The sequence below is a fragment of the Squalius cephalus genome (assembly GCF_949319135.1).
Source record: "Squalius cephalus genome assembly, chromosome: 24".
Taxonomy (NCBI): Eukaryota; Metazoa; Chordata; class Actinopteri; order Cypriniformes; family Leuciscidae; genus Squalius; species Squalius cephalus.
The window spans coordinates 9,041,047-9,061,487 of NC_137145.1; the positions used below are offsets into that span (position 1 = coordinate 9,041,047).

General features: G+C 37.5%; 1 protein-coding gene across 2 annotated transcripts; it reads right to left on the minus strand.

The window, feature by feature from the left end:
* Positions 1–2,336: 2,336 nt before the first annotated feature.
* vezf1a (vascular endothelial zinc finger 1a) lies at positions 2,337–20,441 on the minus strand. Of its 2 annotated transcripts, XM_079861542.1 has the most exons (6): positions 20,366–20,441; positions 9,961–10,730; positions 6,400–6,469; positions 6,011–6,176; positions 3,957–3,992; positions 2,337–3,714 (listed from the first exon to the last, which is right to left on the minus strand). In XM_079861542.1, exons 1-6 carry the CDS (start codon positions 20,399–20,401, stop codon positions 3,356–3,358), a joined length of 1,437 nt encoding a protein of 478 aa, XP_079717668.1. In that variant the 5' UTR covers positions 20,402–20,441; the 3' UTR covers positions 2,337–3,355. The 2 variants fall into 2 exon arrangements, with proteins under 2 accessions (XP_079717668.1, XP_079717669.1); XM_079861543.1 differs by lacking the exon at positions 3,957–3,992.

Consider the following 20,441-nt stretch of genomic DNA (forward strand, 5'->3'; position numbering starts at 1 on the left):
GGAGGGGGGCATTTAAACAGGGCCAGATGGAGAGCCATGAATTAGAGATGAACGATTTTTTTTTTTTTTTGTGGTGAAGATCATGGATTGAGGAAACTTTCCTAGATGGGATGTGTAATGCCTGATTGTTGAAAATGTTGAACTGACACATTATCAAGTGTTGAGCCAAATATCTGTCCCACTGCCTGAGCCGAGAGTGACTGCTGGTCTTCTGCCTTCCCATTGGCTGAACTCAGAATTCCTTGTGTACCTTTACAGATTTTTTTAGACAGATTTCCAGCAAAATATCTTACTCATGTAATCATGTATATATATAGTCCAAATGAATAAAAAATATCTCTGATATTAATAAATATCTAGGCATAACTAGAAAAACTATATTCCATTACATAAAAAAAAATCCATGCCTAAAAATCTCAAACTCAATGCTATTTCTTGGTTTTCCATGACTGCAGGGAATCAGGGACAATTAGCTTTATGCTATATGCCCTATGTACACGGCATCGGTTGTCTGTGTAACAATGCCTAGTGTATTGTCCCTGTTAAATTAACAAACAAAATAAAACAAGGTACATTTGTTGTTCTCTTTTTTTTTTTCATGAATCCGATTGTTGATGGAATATATTTCTATATATGTGCATTATCTTTCATTATGTTTGAAAAACAATAAAACATTTTGGTCATAAAAAACCCCAAACAAGGTACATATGTGTGAAGAGGCCAAGAATGTAATAAAAGATTAAATGCTAACATGAGGTATCAGTTTTCAATTTTAGGCACTACATTTCATAATTATTGACAATAAACGCTGGTAGATCTCGCTTAAACGCACATACAGCAATCATGTTTTACAGTTTTTTATTTAGACAACCCAAATAAAAAGGCACATAAAACATTGCGCATGTTTACATAATTATTTCTGACAAACTTACATTAAAAAAAATGTAGGAATGTTTTTCTTTCTGCTACTCAGAAAGCCTAGCCTTCGTATATACAAAATTACCATTGTTAATGTACTAATACAAAAGTTTTATAAAAGGTTATTTTGCTTTTCTTCGCTCACATGTCTATCTGTACTCTAAGAACCTCTGAGCTAAACACTTCTGTACAAACATATACATTCAACCGCTTTCACAGGGGCTCCAAAAATCATCCAGTTCATCAACTGAATCAAAACAACATTAGACTCAATTCAAATATCTTCACTTCATTGGATTTCATAATTGGTTTGAATTTGGCAAATAAAAGGCAATTATAATGCATCTACTAAAGAAATGCATAAATGCTCATTCTGACTCTCCCCCACAAACTAAACTATGGAAACATGCTTTTGTTTGTTCTAGTGTGACGGGAGAATCAAACGGCTCACGCGCACACGCACACGCACACGGATCAGGGATTCATTGTGTCTGATCAGGATAAAGCATCCCCTTCCTGAGACTCAGTGCTGGGGTGGACGGCATCCATTCAGACACTCCAGATCATCACATCACAGGCTGTGGCGGGAAAACTACCCACAAAAAATTGCATACAAGTCGAATAATTAGTGTTTTCACTACAGCAGTCTCTTCTCTCTGGCATCTGCTCCATCCACAGGAAGCATATAGAGGAAGTGGCCGACATAATGTACCTAAATTTCCATCACATTGGCGGCAGATCCGTGTAGTGAGTGGCAGCTCACTCTTCCTACTTATACTGTTAAGTAAGTGTGTTCTCATTAACACAAAATTATAAAAACTCTTCAGTTCGAACAGATCGGCATGTAACCACCCACCACAGTGTAGAAATTTCCAGAAGCAGTCTGTAAACATTCTTCTTTATTTCAGACTGAAGACGTGCTTTTATGGTAAATGGTGCTTCTGGGCTTTAGCTACAGCAAAATACAGGAGTCCAAACCACTGGAAAAAAAGATTCAATATTAAATCACCGGAAGCAAATAAAATGAGCAGGATGGTGCCGCTGTGGATATAACAGGTAAAATAACTACAAAACAAAAACAAACCTAATATATAAATAAACGAAGAAAAAAAAGAAAACAAAAAACTAAATAAAACCTAAAACATACAAAAACATTAAACAAAAAGATCAAACTAATGAATCAAAACAAAACAAAACGCAAAATAAAACCTAAAACATACAAAATACACAGAAAAAAACAAACAAGAAAATCTAAAAACAACAAAAAATAAAACCTAAAATAAAGTGAACTATATTTACAAACAAACATGAATAATTCCAAATCAGTTTCCTGGAATTATTCATGTTCATTTCCTATTCTCAGCCTATTTCTAGAATAGGGATCTTACAAAAATCATATAAAAATACAAAAAACGAGGTTATAAAATACTTTTAACGACAAAATCAGGCAACAAAAGTCCAAATTAAAGGGTGTCAATGCGTGACTCCAACCTCTAGATGGCTCTGTTTTGAATGAGCTGGTTATCTACAGTTCATAAACCCTGTCCCAAATGGCGTACTTGACTCCTCAGAATCCACACTTTGGTGAAGTAATGCTCCACAGACTTAGTAGTATGCTTGGAAGTCTGCACCAGTGCGCAAATGGGGCACTCGAGCACCTTTCTCACCCATAAAATTACAAAGGGGACACCCTACGGTCTTCATGGGCTTCACCGATGCGTGCAAATGAAACCGCAGCAACCACATCAAGTGTGCAATTTTGGACAGGGCCATACTATCATGATATTTATATTTAGATAATACTGCCTCTTTAGACTAGGGATATGCTTTCAGTGCAAGACTCTCTTTCCTTCCTCCAAACGTTTTCTTTTGTATGCAAAAGCTAACAATGGCGACGTAAACAATAAGAAAAGGAAGCTGCCCTCCCCTCAGACAAACTAAAAAGTCGTAAACCGTGACCTGCCGAACACTATTAATAAAGAAAACAAAACTTGTTCTCAACCGTACCTCTTCAAAGTTGCTACACGGATGTACGCACTCAAAATAATACAAAAAATATGTTTAAAATCCTCCCTCCCAATGGAAGCTAAAGTCACTTTCTAATGAATTTTCTTAAATACTGATCACGCCTCAACATCATTGAAGAACCCATCGGCACTCTGCTTATAAAAAAAGTGTTCAAAATGCACATCGATTATTGCATTTGTCCTTAAAAATGTCCGTCGGGGTTTTGAAGTGCTCAGAGGAGCTTGCCAAATGCCCCGCTACCGAGCTGCTCACCTTGTGCGCAAAATGCAAACGTATCCAAAGGCCAGAGAGAGTTGGATCGACCCGTGCTACTCTTCCACCAGAGTTGCCACAGGATGGGTTTGTTCACGCCACACAGGTGTCAGTCACACAGAGGTCAGGGCTAAAAAAGGCTGGTCAGGGGCCGGTTCTACCAGGGAGAAGACGGCAAGACTTGGGACAGGAAGGACATGCTGTCCATTGATCTCATGGCGATGTTGAGCGGGCCGCCGATGTTCATGGACATGGGTGTTGTGATGGCCACCGGGTGGGCGATGTTCATGGGCGCTGTGGCTGGGATGTTGACGGAGGCGATGTTCACAGGGCCGGTGATGGTGACCGGGTGCTGCAGGCTGACGGGAGATGTGATATTGACCGTGTTGGTGGAGATGTTCATCTGGGCTGCTATGGTAACGGGGTTGCTGGTGTGACCACGGTTCATTGCAGTGGTGATGGGGGACGAGACCGAGACCGGTGTGGAGGAGGCAGAGTTGCAGACTTCAGTGTTGTCTGTAGAGCACGGAGAAAGAGACAGGAGAAGCGTTTAATATACGTGTTCAGGGTTTGTGTGTATTCCGCTCCCAAACTCTCTGGGTGTCTAGACTGGTGTGTCAAATGATGTAAAGGAACCTGTAGACATATGTGAGCATTTGTGATCGAACTTCGTTTGGTAACAGCGGAGACGGAAGAGAGCAAACTTTTAATGTGTGTGTATCTGCTTTTCCACCTTTTTTGTTTTGTTTCATTTTTACCTTTTCGGAGCCCTGAGTGGTTCCACTGCCAGTCTCCTATTTAGAAATAGACAGAGGGTTATGATGGGCAGGCAGCTGCCTGCAGTGATGCATTATGGGACTTTTAGCAACGCAGGGTTGCAGTATTTATGCTTAGTGTGAATTCAGACATGAATATCATTTTATAAAAGGAGATATTTGTTCATTATCATCATAAACAGATCCAAGCCTTTTTATCCAATTCAACAGAAACAATTTAATGTAAATGTTGCAGGTTCAAAACAGGTTCAACTCTATTGACAGCATGAATGGCATGTTGACATTTAACACAGAAAAAACAAACTCGTTCATCAGTTTGCAAAAATTCTTCATAGAAAGCCTTCAAAATGACTTGCTCCACAGATATTCATTGTAAGGGCATTACAAACAATTATTTTAAATGTATTTCTATTAAATATACCATAGTATAATAAATATATAATAAATTATATTATATTAATAATATTTTTTGAACTGAGGCAAAAGACACAAATATTTGTAAATGTAGGTGTAATAATATAATTACTATAGTATAATAAATTATATAATATTATCATTATGTTTTTGAGGCAAAAGACAAAATTATTAATATACTCGTTATATTAATATTACAAAAAATATATATAAAAATGAATATATGTATTTTTTTATATATTTTATAAAATTTGCAAACAATTTGAGGTGAGAGAAAATTATTAAAATATTATAAATATACTTTTTAATATAATAGAATTTATAATAGAATTACAAAATAATATTCTGTGGTAATCAACAGCATAGTCACAGATGCTGTCAATAGCATCTAAAAATATTTTTTAAATTCACAATCTACAAGAATCACAGTTAAAAAAAAAAAATAAGAAAAAAATAAGACTTAGCTCATCACTTTCAAAGCAGACAGAAATGTAAAAAAAAAACGAAAAAACAAACAAAACTAAACTACATGATATAGATGGATCATGGAATGGGAATCAGTGGGTTAATTCATGAAAAATATACAAGCAAACATAATGGCACCTATCACTAAATAGCACAACAGTTCTGAGACAAACTGAGACCATAGACCAATACTAAGTAAATGACAGTGCACATTTCCAGAGTACTGCTGACTGCTTTACATCCTTGCATTAGATCTAGATTAGACCTTTTCCTGACCCTGTTTGTCCTCAGAAAGGATCCGGTTCTGTCAGAGCAGTTTCTGCCTAAAGCAAAGCATTGGCCTCCTCCACTGATATGCTTGACTAATTTAATCTCTGAACATACAAATCAAATGCCATGACCAATGAAATATGATGGAATGCACAACCAAAGTTCAAAAAAACTTCACAAAAATAAACGCAATATTACTGGGAAAAGGCTTCTGGCTCAAGAAATCACATCAGCCATGTTCAAGTATCATTCCAAACAGAAGTACTCAAAAAGAATTGCTTTAAATGCCCCTAATGTCCACTTTACAGAGACTTCACTCCCACGATTCTTTGTGCTTCATAAGACGACCATTTTCCACCAACCTGAACCATTCCTCCATCTCAGAAAGAGCTCTGGGCTTAAAAATGGACTCCGCTCTAGCCCCTAAAGTATGTTGTTCTCAACCCAAACTCAAAAGTAAAAGGACCGGGGACGGGACCAAGCAAAAACGTATTCAGAATAACCTGTGATATCATGAAAACACTGAATTAAATATACTTTGGATGTTAAAATATGTTCTGAAAGAAGTGTAGGACTCAAAAAAATTACAATGGGGTATAATTTATCGCGGGCATTATTGTAACGGTTCTCAGTTTTTCAGAGATTTTTTTAAAAACACTCTGAGCAGGATAAAGTCACCTCTCACTAGTGCACTTGAGTATGTGTAAGAGAGTTTGGGAGCTGAAGGGACATAAAAGAGCTTGGAGAAGAGAAGAAAGGATGGAACAGAGTATTAGTAGAAGGATGTTGGTGCTAGAGCTACATGAGTCACCCAGAGAAGCTGGGAATGTTGTCGTACAGACTACAGGCTGATTGGCTGTTGGGGCAACCAATCATGTTGCACTTACCTTTATTACAGGCATTGTTAAAGTTGGTCTGGCCGTGTGTTTTTAAGTGGCTGGTGATGTAGGCAGCGCTCAGCATCTTTCCGCACACGTTGCACGTGACTTTACCCTCGTGCCGAATCATATGCGACCGAAGTCTGTCTTTGGTGGCAAAGGCTGATGTACAGGCCTATTATGGACACAAGACATGTAGATTTACATCATTTACAGCCAAAATTCAAAGTTTTCCTTGAATCACTTATTACTAATCAACATTTATGTGTGTGACGTTTTAACTTCAAGAAATCCTCGTTATTAACCCTTTATGAGTACCATGTTTGGGTACCAGCAACTAGAGGCACACTGTTAGATGCCCAAATGCATAAATGGGATGAATGGGTTCTGGTTCTTACCGTTACTTGGCATTTGAAAGGTCTCTCTGAGGAATGAACATGCTTTACGTGGCAGCTGAGATGGTCAGGCCTGAGAGGAGAGGGAAAAATTAAAAACATGGCAAAGAAGAAAACAGCATAGTGTCTGCTGTACTTTGCCTCTGAGAGACAGTTTTGACGAGTTTGTCTCTAAGTTGCAGATTCATCAGATGCCGTGACCTAGAAAACCTAACGCAGGTGTGGCTTACAGTAAACACTGGGCTACACCAGCACTGTTCACAGTTAATAGAACGCAAACTGATGTTGCTTTACCACTAGAGATTTTGGTTTGGATTCAAGTTTGATTGCCTATAACAGGAATGTCCAAACTCGGTCCAGGAGCAGGATTGGACACCTCTGGCATATAATATTCGGTTTATTGATAGATGTGAAGCATCTTCCAAAATCGAGGTGTACAGCAATGAATTGTGCTGGAGTCCATACAGAATTCGGTTCATGTGAAGTGCAGTGCAGCTTGTGATTGTTGTGAATGCAATCTGAATATTAACATATTTTGTGGGGATATACACTACAGTACAGCTCCAAAGTTTGGAGTCAATACGATTTTTTTTTATTCAGCAAGGATGGGGTCATTAAACCCTAAAACACTTTTTTATTTGAAATAATAATAACAAATTAAAAAGCTAGAATAACAGCAAAAATACTGGAAAAAACAACAACCTAAAACACATTTTTTAAGATGTTGACATGTGTACAGGCTCCACATCGACGAAAACAGTGATAGCACTCATGTTTATTATACCGGGAAAAGTTATTTTTTCATTTTTCTGAGCCATTTCGCTATTCCAGTTTAAAAAGCAAAGTTAAGCCAACATCACGAAAAGTGAGGTATATGCGTTCATTTGGAGTGGTGATTGACTGCCGTGGCTGGAGACTACGTGTCTACATCATCCGTTTCTGAGCTTTCCTCCGCATTATTTCTAAGAATTAACTCTTTTAATCCAATCATTGTTCTGCATTATGCATGAGATCGTATTACAGCGGAGAATACGAATAGCGTTCAGCTTTGCATTTGGATGCGTTGTAAGTGTGTTACCTCAGAACAGTAACACAAAAGTGTTGTTTGCATTCTCCCCACAAAGAGGTCAGAGCATGTGTTTGACTACCAACACATGGAAAATATGACTAACAATATTTAATATCTAACAGCGCGTCTTCAAATGTAATATATGTTCAAATAAGAACACTCTGACACAGAGGTATTTATTTCTAAGAATAATTCATCATAACGTATTTGGTTTGTTCATGATAGTTGTTAATTTCCCTAGTGGCACTATATCAGCATATTAGAACAATTTCTGTACGATCATGCTGAAAATTCAGCTTTGACATCACATTTTAAAACAAATGGAGTTTTGCTGAGCATAATATAATAAAAAAATCCTTCCAACCCCAAACTCTTGAACGATAGAGTTTCTCCAATAATTTGTTTGCAACAACAATTCCAAAGTAACATAAAATCTAAGTAAAACAAACACTTCTAACCAGGGTTATTATAGTAACATAAACTTAAAACTATAAAAAATGTGTTCTTGAAATAAAATGAAATTACCTGAAATAACATTATCCGAAAAAAAAAAAAAAAAAAAGAAGAATTTATATATATATATATATATATATATATATATATATATATATATATATATATATATATTAAACTAAATGAAAATGTGAAATTTTTCCTTGGCAACTAGCTGAAATTAAGTTTAATATATATATATATATATATATATATATATATATATATATATATATATATATATATATATATATAAACTTAAAAATAATTTCAGCTAGTTGCCAAGGAAAAAACTTCACATTTTCATTTTGTTTAATTTGATGTACTAAAATAACAAAAAATAAAATAAAAATTAATAAACTATAGATTGAAAAAAAAACTAAACAAAAAGAAAAACTTTAAAATGAAATGGAAAACATACAAATAAAATCTAATTGAAACAATATGAAAACTTAAAACTATAATAGTATCTCAATGACAGTAAAATAACCCTGCTTTTTAGATTTAAAGTTTTGCTACCTCAGTCACAACTTACAATTATATTACACCATTATAACAAAAAACATTTTTTTTGCAATCGCACTTTTGGAACAAAATCAGCAGGACATATGGAGGAGAAAAATTGAATTCGGGTTTACAAAACACACTAAATATGAACGTGACACAACCTGCCAGAGGAGACTGGGACATTTTGTTTCAGGTTATGTTCTCAGGAACAGCCAGAGCTCTAAAAACAGCTCTTTTCATCTCTGTGCTTTGACTTGTGTCAGTGCGTGATTAATAATCCGAGGATTAATTTCAGGGATAGTGAGGCCTCTCTGATGCTTTTCTAGATATTCAGAGACATTATAGACGAGACTCCTAAAGCAGCCGTGTGTCTGTGGCCCCTGAGTGACTCAAAGGAAACCCCAGCACTGATCCTCTAAGACAGAACAAACAGGAGGGAATAACAGAGGAATAAGAGCACCCCCTCCTCCTTCTGTTCACGCAGACCCTCGGCATGCTGGGCCCTACAAAGGAAGCCAGTCAGATCCATTCACAACAACTATAAATCAGCCAGCGGCAGCCAATAGGAACGAGATGAAATTAACATCATCAGAACAGCAGATGGTGGATTCAGCTCGAGCCTTGAACACATATTTCAACAGACAGTATTAAATGCACTGACATCATCAGAGTCCACAAACAGCATCATTTTATGCGGTATGGAAAGGAGTTATTACTACTTTTAACATTTGTTATTAATGTATAGTACATTTAAGCATTGTTGAAAGTGAAAATATGGTGTTATTTGTAGAGATTGGAATCAAGAAATGATTTGATTTCAAATCAATCTTAAATCATATTTAAAAATGATTTCATGATGTTCCGTTTCATTATATATGATACTGAACTACTAAATCTACCATGTAAAATTATGCTTTTTTAGTCTCTTTTTAGCTTGTAGTCTGATCCAAATACGGGTTGAATTTATGCAATGAGAATTAAAAAACAACAACAACAAAAAAGTTCTTAGAAAGTTATAGTGACCAGTAGGCCAATACGCAATCAAATGAGCCGGTTCTTTTCAATTAGCCAGTTTATCGTATAAATCTGCATTTTAAAAATGTACTTTATTCCTGTGATTTATTCAATTCTGATATGCTGATTTAATGAAAACAGTTGTGCTGTCTAAGAAATATTTGATGACTAGAAAGTGCAAAAAAACAACATTTATTTGAATTAGAAATCTACCATAACATTACAAATGTCTTTACTGTCACTTTTGATTAGTTTAATGCATCCTGGCTGAATAAAAATGTATTTATTTAAAAAAAACAAAAACAAATCTTACTCTTTCGATTATCAAAAAGGGAGGGGCTTCCTCAAAAGAATCATTAAAGAACTACAATTGTTCATTGGAATATGAACCAGAATCATTAAATTCATTATAATGCTCAACCCCTAACTTCTAAATCAAACACACTGATTATAAGTCAATTTACAAAAAAAGCCCCACATACCTTGAGAAGCCCTTTCCGCACACAGAACAGACGTAGGGTTTGTGGACGCCTCCGTCGTGTGAGCGCACATGGTACGTCATGCGATCTTTCCTCTTAAAGCGCTGCTGGCATATATGACACTCGAACGGTTTTTCGTCCGAGTGTGACAGCTTGTGACGGTTCAGATGGTAAACGTCCCGGAAGGCTTTCCCGCACATTTCACAGCCGTGGTTCTTTTTTACGGGCTTGGGTGGCTTTTTGGGAGCACTGTGCTGGGTCACGTTGGACATGGACGTCGGGGACATGACCGTGGAAGCGGAGGACGTGGAAGTGGTCGCCGTGGAGAGGATGCCAGCGACGGTTGAGATGTAGGAAGGGTCACCCGTGGTCTCGCGGGGCAAGGTGGAGATGAGCGAGACCATGGTGGGCGCCGCCTGCGCCGTCTTCTTGGGTCTGGACACCATTTTGATGCCGGTGTGGCAGGACTCATGGCGGCGAAGGTGGTAGCTGTCACGGAAGGCCTTGTTGCAGTAGCCGCAGATGAATGGCGTCTTGCTCTTGTGCTCTTTCTTGACCACTGCCATCGGACCGCCCCCTCCAGCGTTCCCACCCCCTCCTCCCCCCGTCCCGCTGGCTACATTGTCCTTTAGGAGCTCGGCTGCGCTGACAGGGGGCTTGTGGTCCAGCGGAATGGGCATCACAGGCTTCTGGTCCTGTGGCTCAGAGTTCAGCAGTGGCAGCAGGCTGTTTGGGGCCACCTGGTGCTGGTGGTGAAGGGCTTCATTAGCCTGCTGGAAAGAGAAGACAGGACAGGAGCAGGGAGGTTAAAGACTGGGATGTACTGACAAAAAAAATATTAAATTACAGCATTGGCCAAAATTATGGCGAATAACAATTGGGGTGACATTATAAATACAAATAAATGCAATTAAAAATAATAGTATATAAAAAAAAAAAGATGAGATAACATCATAATAGTAAAAAATAATAAAAATAAAATGCAATATGATAATGAGATGAATTAATAAAAATTATATAAAATATAAATGTCAGTATAATAAAATAATAAATTAAATATTAAATCAATCAATCAATCTCAACTGTCATGTGTGCCGAGTCTCGACCCCAAAAAATAAAACATAATAAAACTGTGGTCTGTTTAAAAAAACTAAAACTTAAAATAAAAACATGTCATCCAGGGACATTATAATCTATAACTGTTTAAGTATTCCCAATATACATAAAGAATTTTACATGCTATAATTAAAGTCTGCCAGCAAACATGGCATAATCTTTAAATTAGAAGAAAAAAAATCTATATATTATTTACTATAAATAATATAATAGGATACATATATGCACACACAAGCACATATTCGCAATGCAGATGCACAGATGTGAAAGCGGTCTCATACACTGGTCTTCACATTTATTTTTTCTTAAGATAAAAAAAGAATTCTCAAGAGAATTTTACTCTGGGGCTCCAGTACGTTTGAACAGAGATGAAAAACTCTGATCTCAAGGATACATTACAGACGATATAGCCTGAGCCCATCCTGCACAGAGTTGCTGTGTTGTGTGTGTGTGTGAGTGTGTGTGAGTGTATTCTTCTGTGTTCCCATCAGCCCTTTAGCAGCCTGTGGGGTGACTAACGATGAGCAGGAGTTCAGGAATGAACACACACACGCTCATGCTCACGTTACATACATACAAACACACACTGGACACGACAGCTGGCAGGAGGAAGAGGCACTCCATTGAGAAACATCTCATTAAATCAAATGAGTCAAGTTTCTCCTCTTCAAACACAGAAATTCATGCTGGGCTAATGACTGGATTCAGAATTCCTGATTCAGAATGATTCACAGTGTTATCAAAAGTGTCATCTAGGCCCCAAACTAATGACACAGATTACGCTGCAGTCGTGATAGAGCACATGCTGGCATGAACACAGGGTACAGGACAGAGCCTGTGTGTTCTGCTCTCTCTGATTAACTGAACTCAAAAACAACGCCGGGCCGCTGAGGAATCTAAATCTGTCCGGCGTAAACCGATCTGCCGAGATGCTCCCGGTTCTTCATGTGACTGCTAAATTAACCGTAACGCAAGAGAGATGATTCAGCGGGTCAGGAACAAACAAACTAAACCTGTGAATGAGATGACAAGGACTTGGGAGAGATAGAGAATCAGCACTTAGACAACTCTTGATTGGTGGACGGGAATATGAAACACTTATTTAGAAATGGATAAGCAACACACTGGCTGATATTAGATAAACAGATCTCAATGCAATTCTAATGACACCAAGCTTCATGTACCATGGCAAACTGCTTTTATGCCTTTTAATAAAAAAACTAATCTACAACTGCAGCAAATGTAGCACTGTAATCAAGAAATGATGCTATTGTTCAAAAGTATGGGGTCAGTAAGATTTTTTCTTAAATCAATACTTTCATAAATAAATGATTAAAAAAAATAAATGTTAAAAAAGGATTTCTATTTCAAATAAATGCAGTAATGAACAAAATCAGCACGTGACACTAAAGACTGGAATAATGGCTGATTGCCATCACAGGAATAAATAAAATGTTAAAATACATTAAAATTTAAACTGTTTTAAAAGCACTTTAAGAGGAATAAATATTTTACAATATTAATGTTCTTACTCTATTTTTTATCAAAGTAAAGGCAGCCTTGGTGAGCATAATTTAATTTAAAATGTAACCCCAAACAGTAATATATATTATAAATAGAAATGGAAAACATTACTTTCACATATACAATAAACAAAGAAATGGATGAATTTTCAAAGTCTAAATTTTGGCAAATATTACCCTTAAGATGTATAAGAACAACAAGGAATGCAATCCAGAGTATGATGCAACTTTATGACGTGCGATACTGACGTACAACATTCTTAAAAAGCGCATACTTTCCTATTATAAGCAAATTATTTACTTTCACAGAGTAGAAGTGTGTGAATTGGGATGCAGCCAACATGAACAACACACAGGGAAACCCAGCTCGCAGGCCTGGAAACAGAGGTGGATGTTTGTTTGTTTACTGAGGCTTTTGGGAGGCTGGACACACTCCTTCAGTTCTCCCTTACACACACACACACACAGCAGCATGAGGGATTTGTTTACACGGCCAGGGGCAAAAGCTTACAGACACTCGCTGCTAACCTACATCACAACCACCTGCCCCGGCAGACACTGATCTTCTCTGAGCCACAGCGTCAGCACAAACGAATATACAGCAATCACAAACACATACATTGAATTAATCTATGAACAGCTCAAACGAATCAGACTTCTCAATGCTCCCACAGCCTGAGGCCCTTAAAAGACCCAATAAAGTGCGGCAAACACACTGTTCACCCACTATTGATGTTCAATGGAGCATCTAAAACAGGCACAGCCCCCAAAAACTGAGAAACAGCCCCAAACCAGCTCCGTTGAAGAAAAAAAAAAAAAAAACTAACTCACTGCACACAACTAATGAGCTAAAATCGTATGTAGATTTTAAACCAGAACAAAGTCAGCAAAAGGTCAAAGGTGGCATTATTAGGGCTCGGCCCCTGAGGGCACGTCTTCCCGTCATGATAAAACAACATGGCCTGTCAATTCTCAGAGGCCAAGGAAACACACACACATAGCCTGAGGGCATCAGGAAGGAGAATGGGTTGATTAGTCGTCCTACAAGCCAATTGATTAGTGAGGCGGACTAATTAATTGACAAAAAATATTTTTTACATCATAAAGACAGTTTCAGCATGCTGACAGTGGGGAAAAAGTAGAGAGTAGGGCTGCACAATATATTGAAAAATTATCAAAAATATCCCAAAGGTATCACTTGCGATGACTGCATGATTTTAACACTCCAAAATATTACTAAAAAAGTCGAAATCGAATACTTCCCTACTATATAAGCTAGTATGCCAAAAACAGTACGCCAACAGAGTAGTATGTCCAAATACATAGTATCCAAAAAACAGTAGACGAAAATTTCCCGGATTATAGAGCTGGTAAGTCCCGCCCCTTCCGCTAACCCCACTGGACCTCTAGGTTGAAAAATCGTCAATGCAAGTGAATGGGAGAAAATAATTATTTTCTGATCCCGTTTGAATTGTTCCATGAATGTGAACATATGTTGTCTGTGAATTTTTTATATAATTTTTCATGTTACGAGTTTGACAGTATATTGTATGATTCTTTGGCTAGCAGCTGTGGAAAAGACATAACGAGAAAGACTACATGTCAGCTGTGACGTCACCCCATAACACATTTCCCTCCACTTGTCAAATCACGGTGCTAATGCTAATGCACCATTCAAACCAAATGGGCTGTTCTTTCTTCAGATTCCCGTCTGAAAGCAGCGAAGAGTTGTAGTCCACAAAGTGCTCTCACACAAAGTCTAACCGTATCAAACTTCTACCAGCTAAATTGTAGCATTCTTTACACGAAAAATTATATAAAAAATTCACAGACAACATATGTTCACATTCATGGCACAATTCAAACGGGACCAGAAAATAACTATTTTCTCCCATTCACTTGCATTGACGATTTTTCAACCTAGAGGTCCAGTGGGGTTAGCGGAAGGGGCGGGACTTACCAGCTCTATACTACTTCCGGCGAGAATCTGAAGTGCGCATTCGATTGACACTTTACTATCCCATGAGGCCACGGGAGAGGATCTATGAATGGAGGTGAAGGGACACAACTGACGCTGGTAGGTCACATGATAATGATAACATGGCGGATGTAGTACGTCCGGATTACAATCATACTACACACATTTATACTATATAGAACAGACTAAGTTCAAATTCAAATGTAGCATGTATCGATTTCGGACGGCGCTCAAGTTTTAGGTAGTTGCAGACAGCAGATTGGACACATAACTGTTACATAAGTGTGACATGCGTAATGTTATAAGTACACAAGCACACAGGAAGCCGCCTCTCGGGCAGAGCGTGATCCCTAATTCAGTTCTCTTCCATAGCTTACATAGCCAAATTTATGTCAAAATGTCTGTCTTGGTGAGCATTCATATACACAGTCAGTTATGCTGACCAAACAGTTGAGAAAGACAGCGTGTGTGTAACAATATATTGGATCCGTGCAGCTCTTAAAGTGACAGCAGCCTAATAATAAACCTGCTGTGTGCTTAATGTTAATCAAACAACAAAAGACAAAGAGAAAATCACTCACTGCTCTTGACTGAATAACTTTTGTAGCTTTAATAAGAATCAGTATACAATGAATTCATACAGTGAAGACTAAGCAGTGTTTTATTTTTACTAGGGCTGTCAAACGATTAATCGCGATTAATCGCATCCAAAATAAAAGTTTGTTTTTACATAATTTATGTCTGTGTACGGAGTATAATTATTTTCTATATATAAATACACACACATGCATATATATATTTAAGAAAATGTGTTATTTATAAATAAAATATTTATATATAATATAAATTATATATAATATAAATATATATACACAGTATATACATGCAAATATTAAATATATACATGCATGTGTGCGTATTTATATATAGAAAATAATTATACACCGTACACACACATGTATTATGTAAAAAACTTTTGTAGGGAGACGCTTTCTTCTCACAATAATAATGTGAAACATGTATGATGGTTTGGTTATATAATTTTTAAATATATTTAAATATAATTTAATTTGTGCAGCCCTAGAGACTGATTGCGTTGGTCAGAAGAGAGAAAAATGTCAAAAGTGCCATAACTCCCCCAGTTGTTGTGTTAGAGATACTCACACAGCAGGTTTTTTTTTTAATGGCAAGGTTATATAATACAAATAGTACATTACATTTTATAAAACTGGAAAAACAACTACGGCTAGTTTTATAATGTTAAAAACTGTGGAAATGCATTATCACAGTCAGTGAAAATATACAAATATTTCATTTTGCATATGCTTAATCAAGAGCAAGAGATGCTGTTGGTCTCTGCAGACACAGTGAAAAGAGGACACTGCAATTAAGATGCGTGCCTTCCTGCAATCACGAAGAGGGCAGGGTTAAATACCTGACCTCTCGCATTCAGCGTCATCCATCCATCTCGCAAGACTGACCGCGACGCAGGCAGACGCAGGACAAGAAAAACGAATGCTTCTTTCTGCTCCTTATTTCATCTGCTCTATTGTGATAGACACAAATCGGAGCGGGGATGCCCTCACGGATCCGCAGGGGGTCTTTGTACGGGAGTCTTCTCCGATTTGGTTCCTCTATTCATGAGGAGAACTGCATATCTCCACACACACACACACACACTTCCTATAGCATCCCAGTCATCATTTTACTGGGTACGTCTGGGGATGCGAGTCTAGACTAGGCCGCTGTGTGTGTGTGTGTCTGTGTGAACTTCACGAGCATGTGACGCAGAATGACTGTAGCCCTGCTGTGTCTTCACGCCACTCTGACAATTTTGATACAAATCGGCTCTGAAGGCTGAGGTCAGTGTAACGTAAATAACAGAGAAAACGAGTTCAGCGAGAGAATAAGGAGTTTTGAAAAGCCAGCGGCCGCACAATGGAGATCCGCAACGGGCCAGGGCTGGATGCTGAAACACATGGTAATTCATTTTCGAGTAAAGCTTTCTTAAATTTGAATTTGAAAAGAAACAGCAAAGAAGAAAGAGTGATTAAACGGGCAAAATAAAAGTACAAAAGGAACAGGGTGCTTGTGGGAAGGCAAACAGCTCATAACACCACACAACCCAGCTGTTTACAACTATTAGACCCTAAAGGACAAATCCCACTGCATAATCTCCCTGCAGTTCACACATTTTCACAGACACATGAAGGTTGAGTTTTACTGGGACTAGGGATGGGCGGTATGACCACAATCTTACATCATGCTATAAGTAATTGTACATCACGCTAACTGTATACATTAAAAAAAGAACATGTTGTTTTGTCTTTATAAACGTATTTATAGAAATAGATTCATATTTTACATGTAATGATGTAATATACATTATGGGCTTGAATTTTCAAAATAACTGATGTATAGAGTATTTTACATATCTTTATATAAAAAAAGATTGTGTTTGTGTGTGTGTGTGTGTGTGTGTGTGTGTGTGTGTGTGTGTGTGTGTGTGTGTGTGTGTGTGTGTGTGTGTGTGTGTGTGTGTGTGTGTGTGTGTGTGTGTTATTTAAATTACACACACACATATATATACATACATGCATACATGCATACATACATACCTCTAAGTGCCATCTGAAGTTTTCTTCTAGAATGATCATTTTTATAAAGCTTGTATATTTAAGTTCAGTAATTTCACTTAAATGACAAATAATAGGTAAGTGAAATTATTGAACTTAAATATACGAGCTTGATAAAAATTATCATTCTAGAAGAAAATTTCAGAAGGCACTTAGAGGCTTTTGCATCTGAACTCTTCATATATACATAGATTCACACACATATACATACATATATATGTGGCAAGCAGGACGAGGCCGAGGGAGAACGGCGAGAGGCCAGTGACGTGATCGATAATGAGCAACACCTGTGAGACGCACCGGTCTCGTATCTCTCATGGAGGAGCGGAAGCATAAAGGATCATAAAATCTGTTATTTAAATAACACACACACACATACATATATATATATATATATGAAGAGTTCAGATGCAAAAGCCTCTAAGTGCCATCTGAAATTTTCTTTTAGAATGATAATTTTTATCAAGCTTGTATATTTAAGTTCAACAATTTCACTTAAATGGCAATGAAAATAACCTATTAATTGTCATTTAAGTGAAATTACTTAACTTAAATATACAAGCTTGATAAAAATGATTATTCTAGAAGAAAATTTCAGATGGCACTTAGAGGCTTTTGCATCTGAACTCTTCATATATATACATATATATATATATATATATACACACACACATATATATATTAGTATTGAAGTCAATAGACCATTAAAATATAGGCTATAAATTGAAATTGTATTGAAAAGGAATTAAATTCTTTTCTTTTTTTTAATAGACTTCACAAACAAAAGATGAATGATAAATTTGGCACCAGTGCAAATGCAGTTCCACATCATGTTTCATCATGTTCAACAATTAAAACCAGAAGACTGCAAAACTGAAAATACAACACATATTTAAAGTCACTGTAAAACAGCTGATTATTTGATGTTTGATTTTAAAACCACACCTTTGGATAAATTGTCGCATGAACAATAAAACAGACTGGTGTGTTGACACATTTAAACCATTTGACAATATAAAGCATCATACCACCCAGCCCATAACTGATATAGACGCATAGAGTATCCCAGCAAACATTTCCACTCCGGTGAGTCGACAGAGGCACTGGCTCCAAAAACATTCTCGAATGAGCAACACTCACATCCCAGACGGTCGGACGTCAGCACATTCATTCATCATGAAAAGTTAATCTTCCGTACAAGTAAGAATGAAAGTCTAAAGCTACTGAACACCGAAGGCAAGGTGCTGATGGGCCCCGGGGATGACGGAGCAGGTCTGTGCTGTGTGTCTGATCAACAAATGAAGGACCTTTTAGGAGTCAGTCACTCATGATGAGTCACAAACTTACATCAGCTCGGTGATAAATGGATTACAGGAATTCTTCTTTCTCTATAGGCTACACTTTCTCTAGACTAGCTGTCGAACAAACGATTAGTGCTCAACAAGAGTCACTTTAAAAACAGGTCAACTTCTAAAAAGAGCATCTTGAGACCTGAATGATTTGCTCCGTCACTAAACACCTACTGAAGTGATTCACCCTCAAACTGAAGTTTACTATCAGAACAGCTTCTGCAATCTCACCAAGTCCATGACTAAAACCTAAAGTCACCACATTCATTCACTATGATGCTCTACCATATACACAATCAGAGTGAAACAGACCCACAAGATTTCAGCCTGATCTATATTAATCACAACCTCTTTTCATTGAGAAGGATAGAAATAGACAGAAAGAAACAGGCTTTGTGTGGTGGCATGTGTCACATTAGAAGGATCGAACTTGTCTAATCTCACTTTCCAAGTAATGACTGCGAAATGACTCAGTCAGTCGTGCAGAACTTCAAGGGTAAAACAGGTCCCCATACATCCATTGCTTATGGAAATATTATATCAGGTTTATTGAAGCAAACGTAATAGCAAAAATGTTTACCAGGAGTCATATATTAAAGTATGTTTCACACTTACAAACACAATTACATAGGCAGTATAAAAAAAGATAAAGAAGGCCTGCAGAACTAAACTCATCCACCAGGCAGCCCACATATGGCTCAACATGTGCTGAACACAAAGCGTGTAATCAAACACACAACTCTTTCACTGACATGTTGCCCTACAGTAATTTATAGTAGAAGAACATACACGGACATCAAAAAACACATGATATGATTTTCAACAATAACACACAGAGGAACCAGGTGCAATAGTCAATGCACATTGTAGAAGGTATAGGCTAATGAAAAGCAGAAAGTTAAAGCCTGGAGGATACAAGTGACTAAGAAAGCAATCCAACTGAACACCTCATAAAGTGAGTTTACATGTGAACTAGTCCTCAGCATCTGAGTCACCAGAGCAGCTCATTATACTCATTTACTGCTACCCCAAAGCTGATGAGATAGACACGTTTACACATTGTCCAAATGAAATGTATAAAATATTTTTATTTAAAAAATTAATAACATTGACTATAGACATTTTATAACTTTTTCAGATATTAATTTCTGTAACTTTTCCAGAAAATGAGAGAGAGAGAGAGAGAAAGAGAGAGAGAGAGAGAGAGAGGAATTGATAATTGAGAGATGATAGACAGATCTAGAGAGGGAGAGTTAATGGAGAGATGGATGGAGGTAGAGGGACGAACAGAGATAGTGACATATAGGAGCAAACAGAGTGAAAGATCTATAAAGGAATGAATAGAGAGATGGATGAACAGATAGAGAGACAGAGGAAAATATCCACAGAGGGAAAGATAGATAGAGGACAGAGACAGAATAACAAGAGAAATAGAGCGGGATAGATGGAGTAAAGACAGATAGGGGGACAGAAGGAAAGATCAAAAGAGAGAGAGATTGAGTAACAAACTGATTGATAGAAGGCTACATCTAAAAAGATAAGAGGAGGAAACAGGGATATGGTGTTAGATCTACAGAGATAGATGTGTAAACACTGAGATTGAGTGTTACTACTACTACATCTATAGAGGGAGCGCAGCTGGGCGCCCGGGACTCATCTACTATTGTTTTGCTCCAACTGCTCTGTTTCAAATATCTCAGTTCATAAAGCAGACTGAAGCAGGCAGGCCGGCAGCATGAGTGAGCGGCGAGCGGACTGCGTGTGAGTGTGAATGTGCGTGTGTGCTTAAGAGAAAGAGTTTCTCACCTGGAATAAGAAAGAGCTCCAGCTCTGCTCCATCATCGCGTCTCACTCACAGAAACAAAGCGCTCAACATGGCAGA

Coding starts and splice junctions, on each gene's coding strand:
- vezf1a (XM_079861542.1), bottom strand. CDS start 20,401: ATGATGGAGCAGAGCTGGAGCTCTTTCTTATTCCAG. Junction 10,731..20,365: donor GGAGCTCTTTCTTATTCCAG/GTGAGAAACTCT, acceptor TTCTCTTTCCAG/CAGGCTAATGAAGCCCTTCA. Junction 6,470..9,960: donor TGCGGAAAGGGCTTCTCAAG/GTATGTGGGGCT, acceptor CTCTCCTCTCAG/GCCTGACCATCTCAGCTGCC.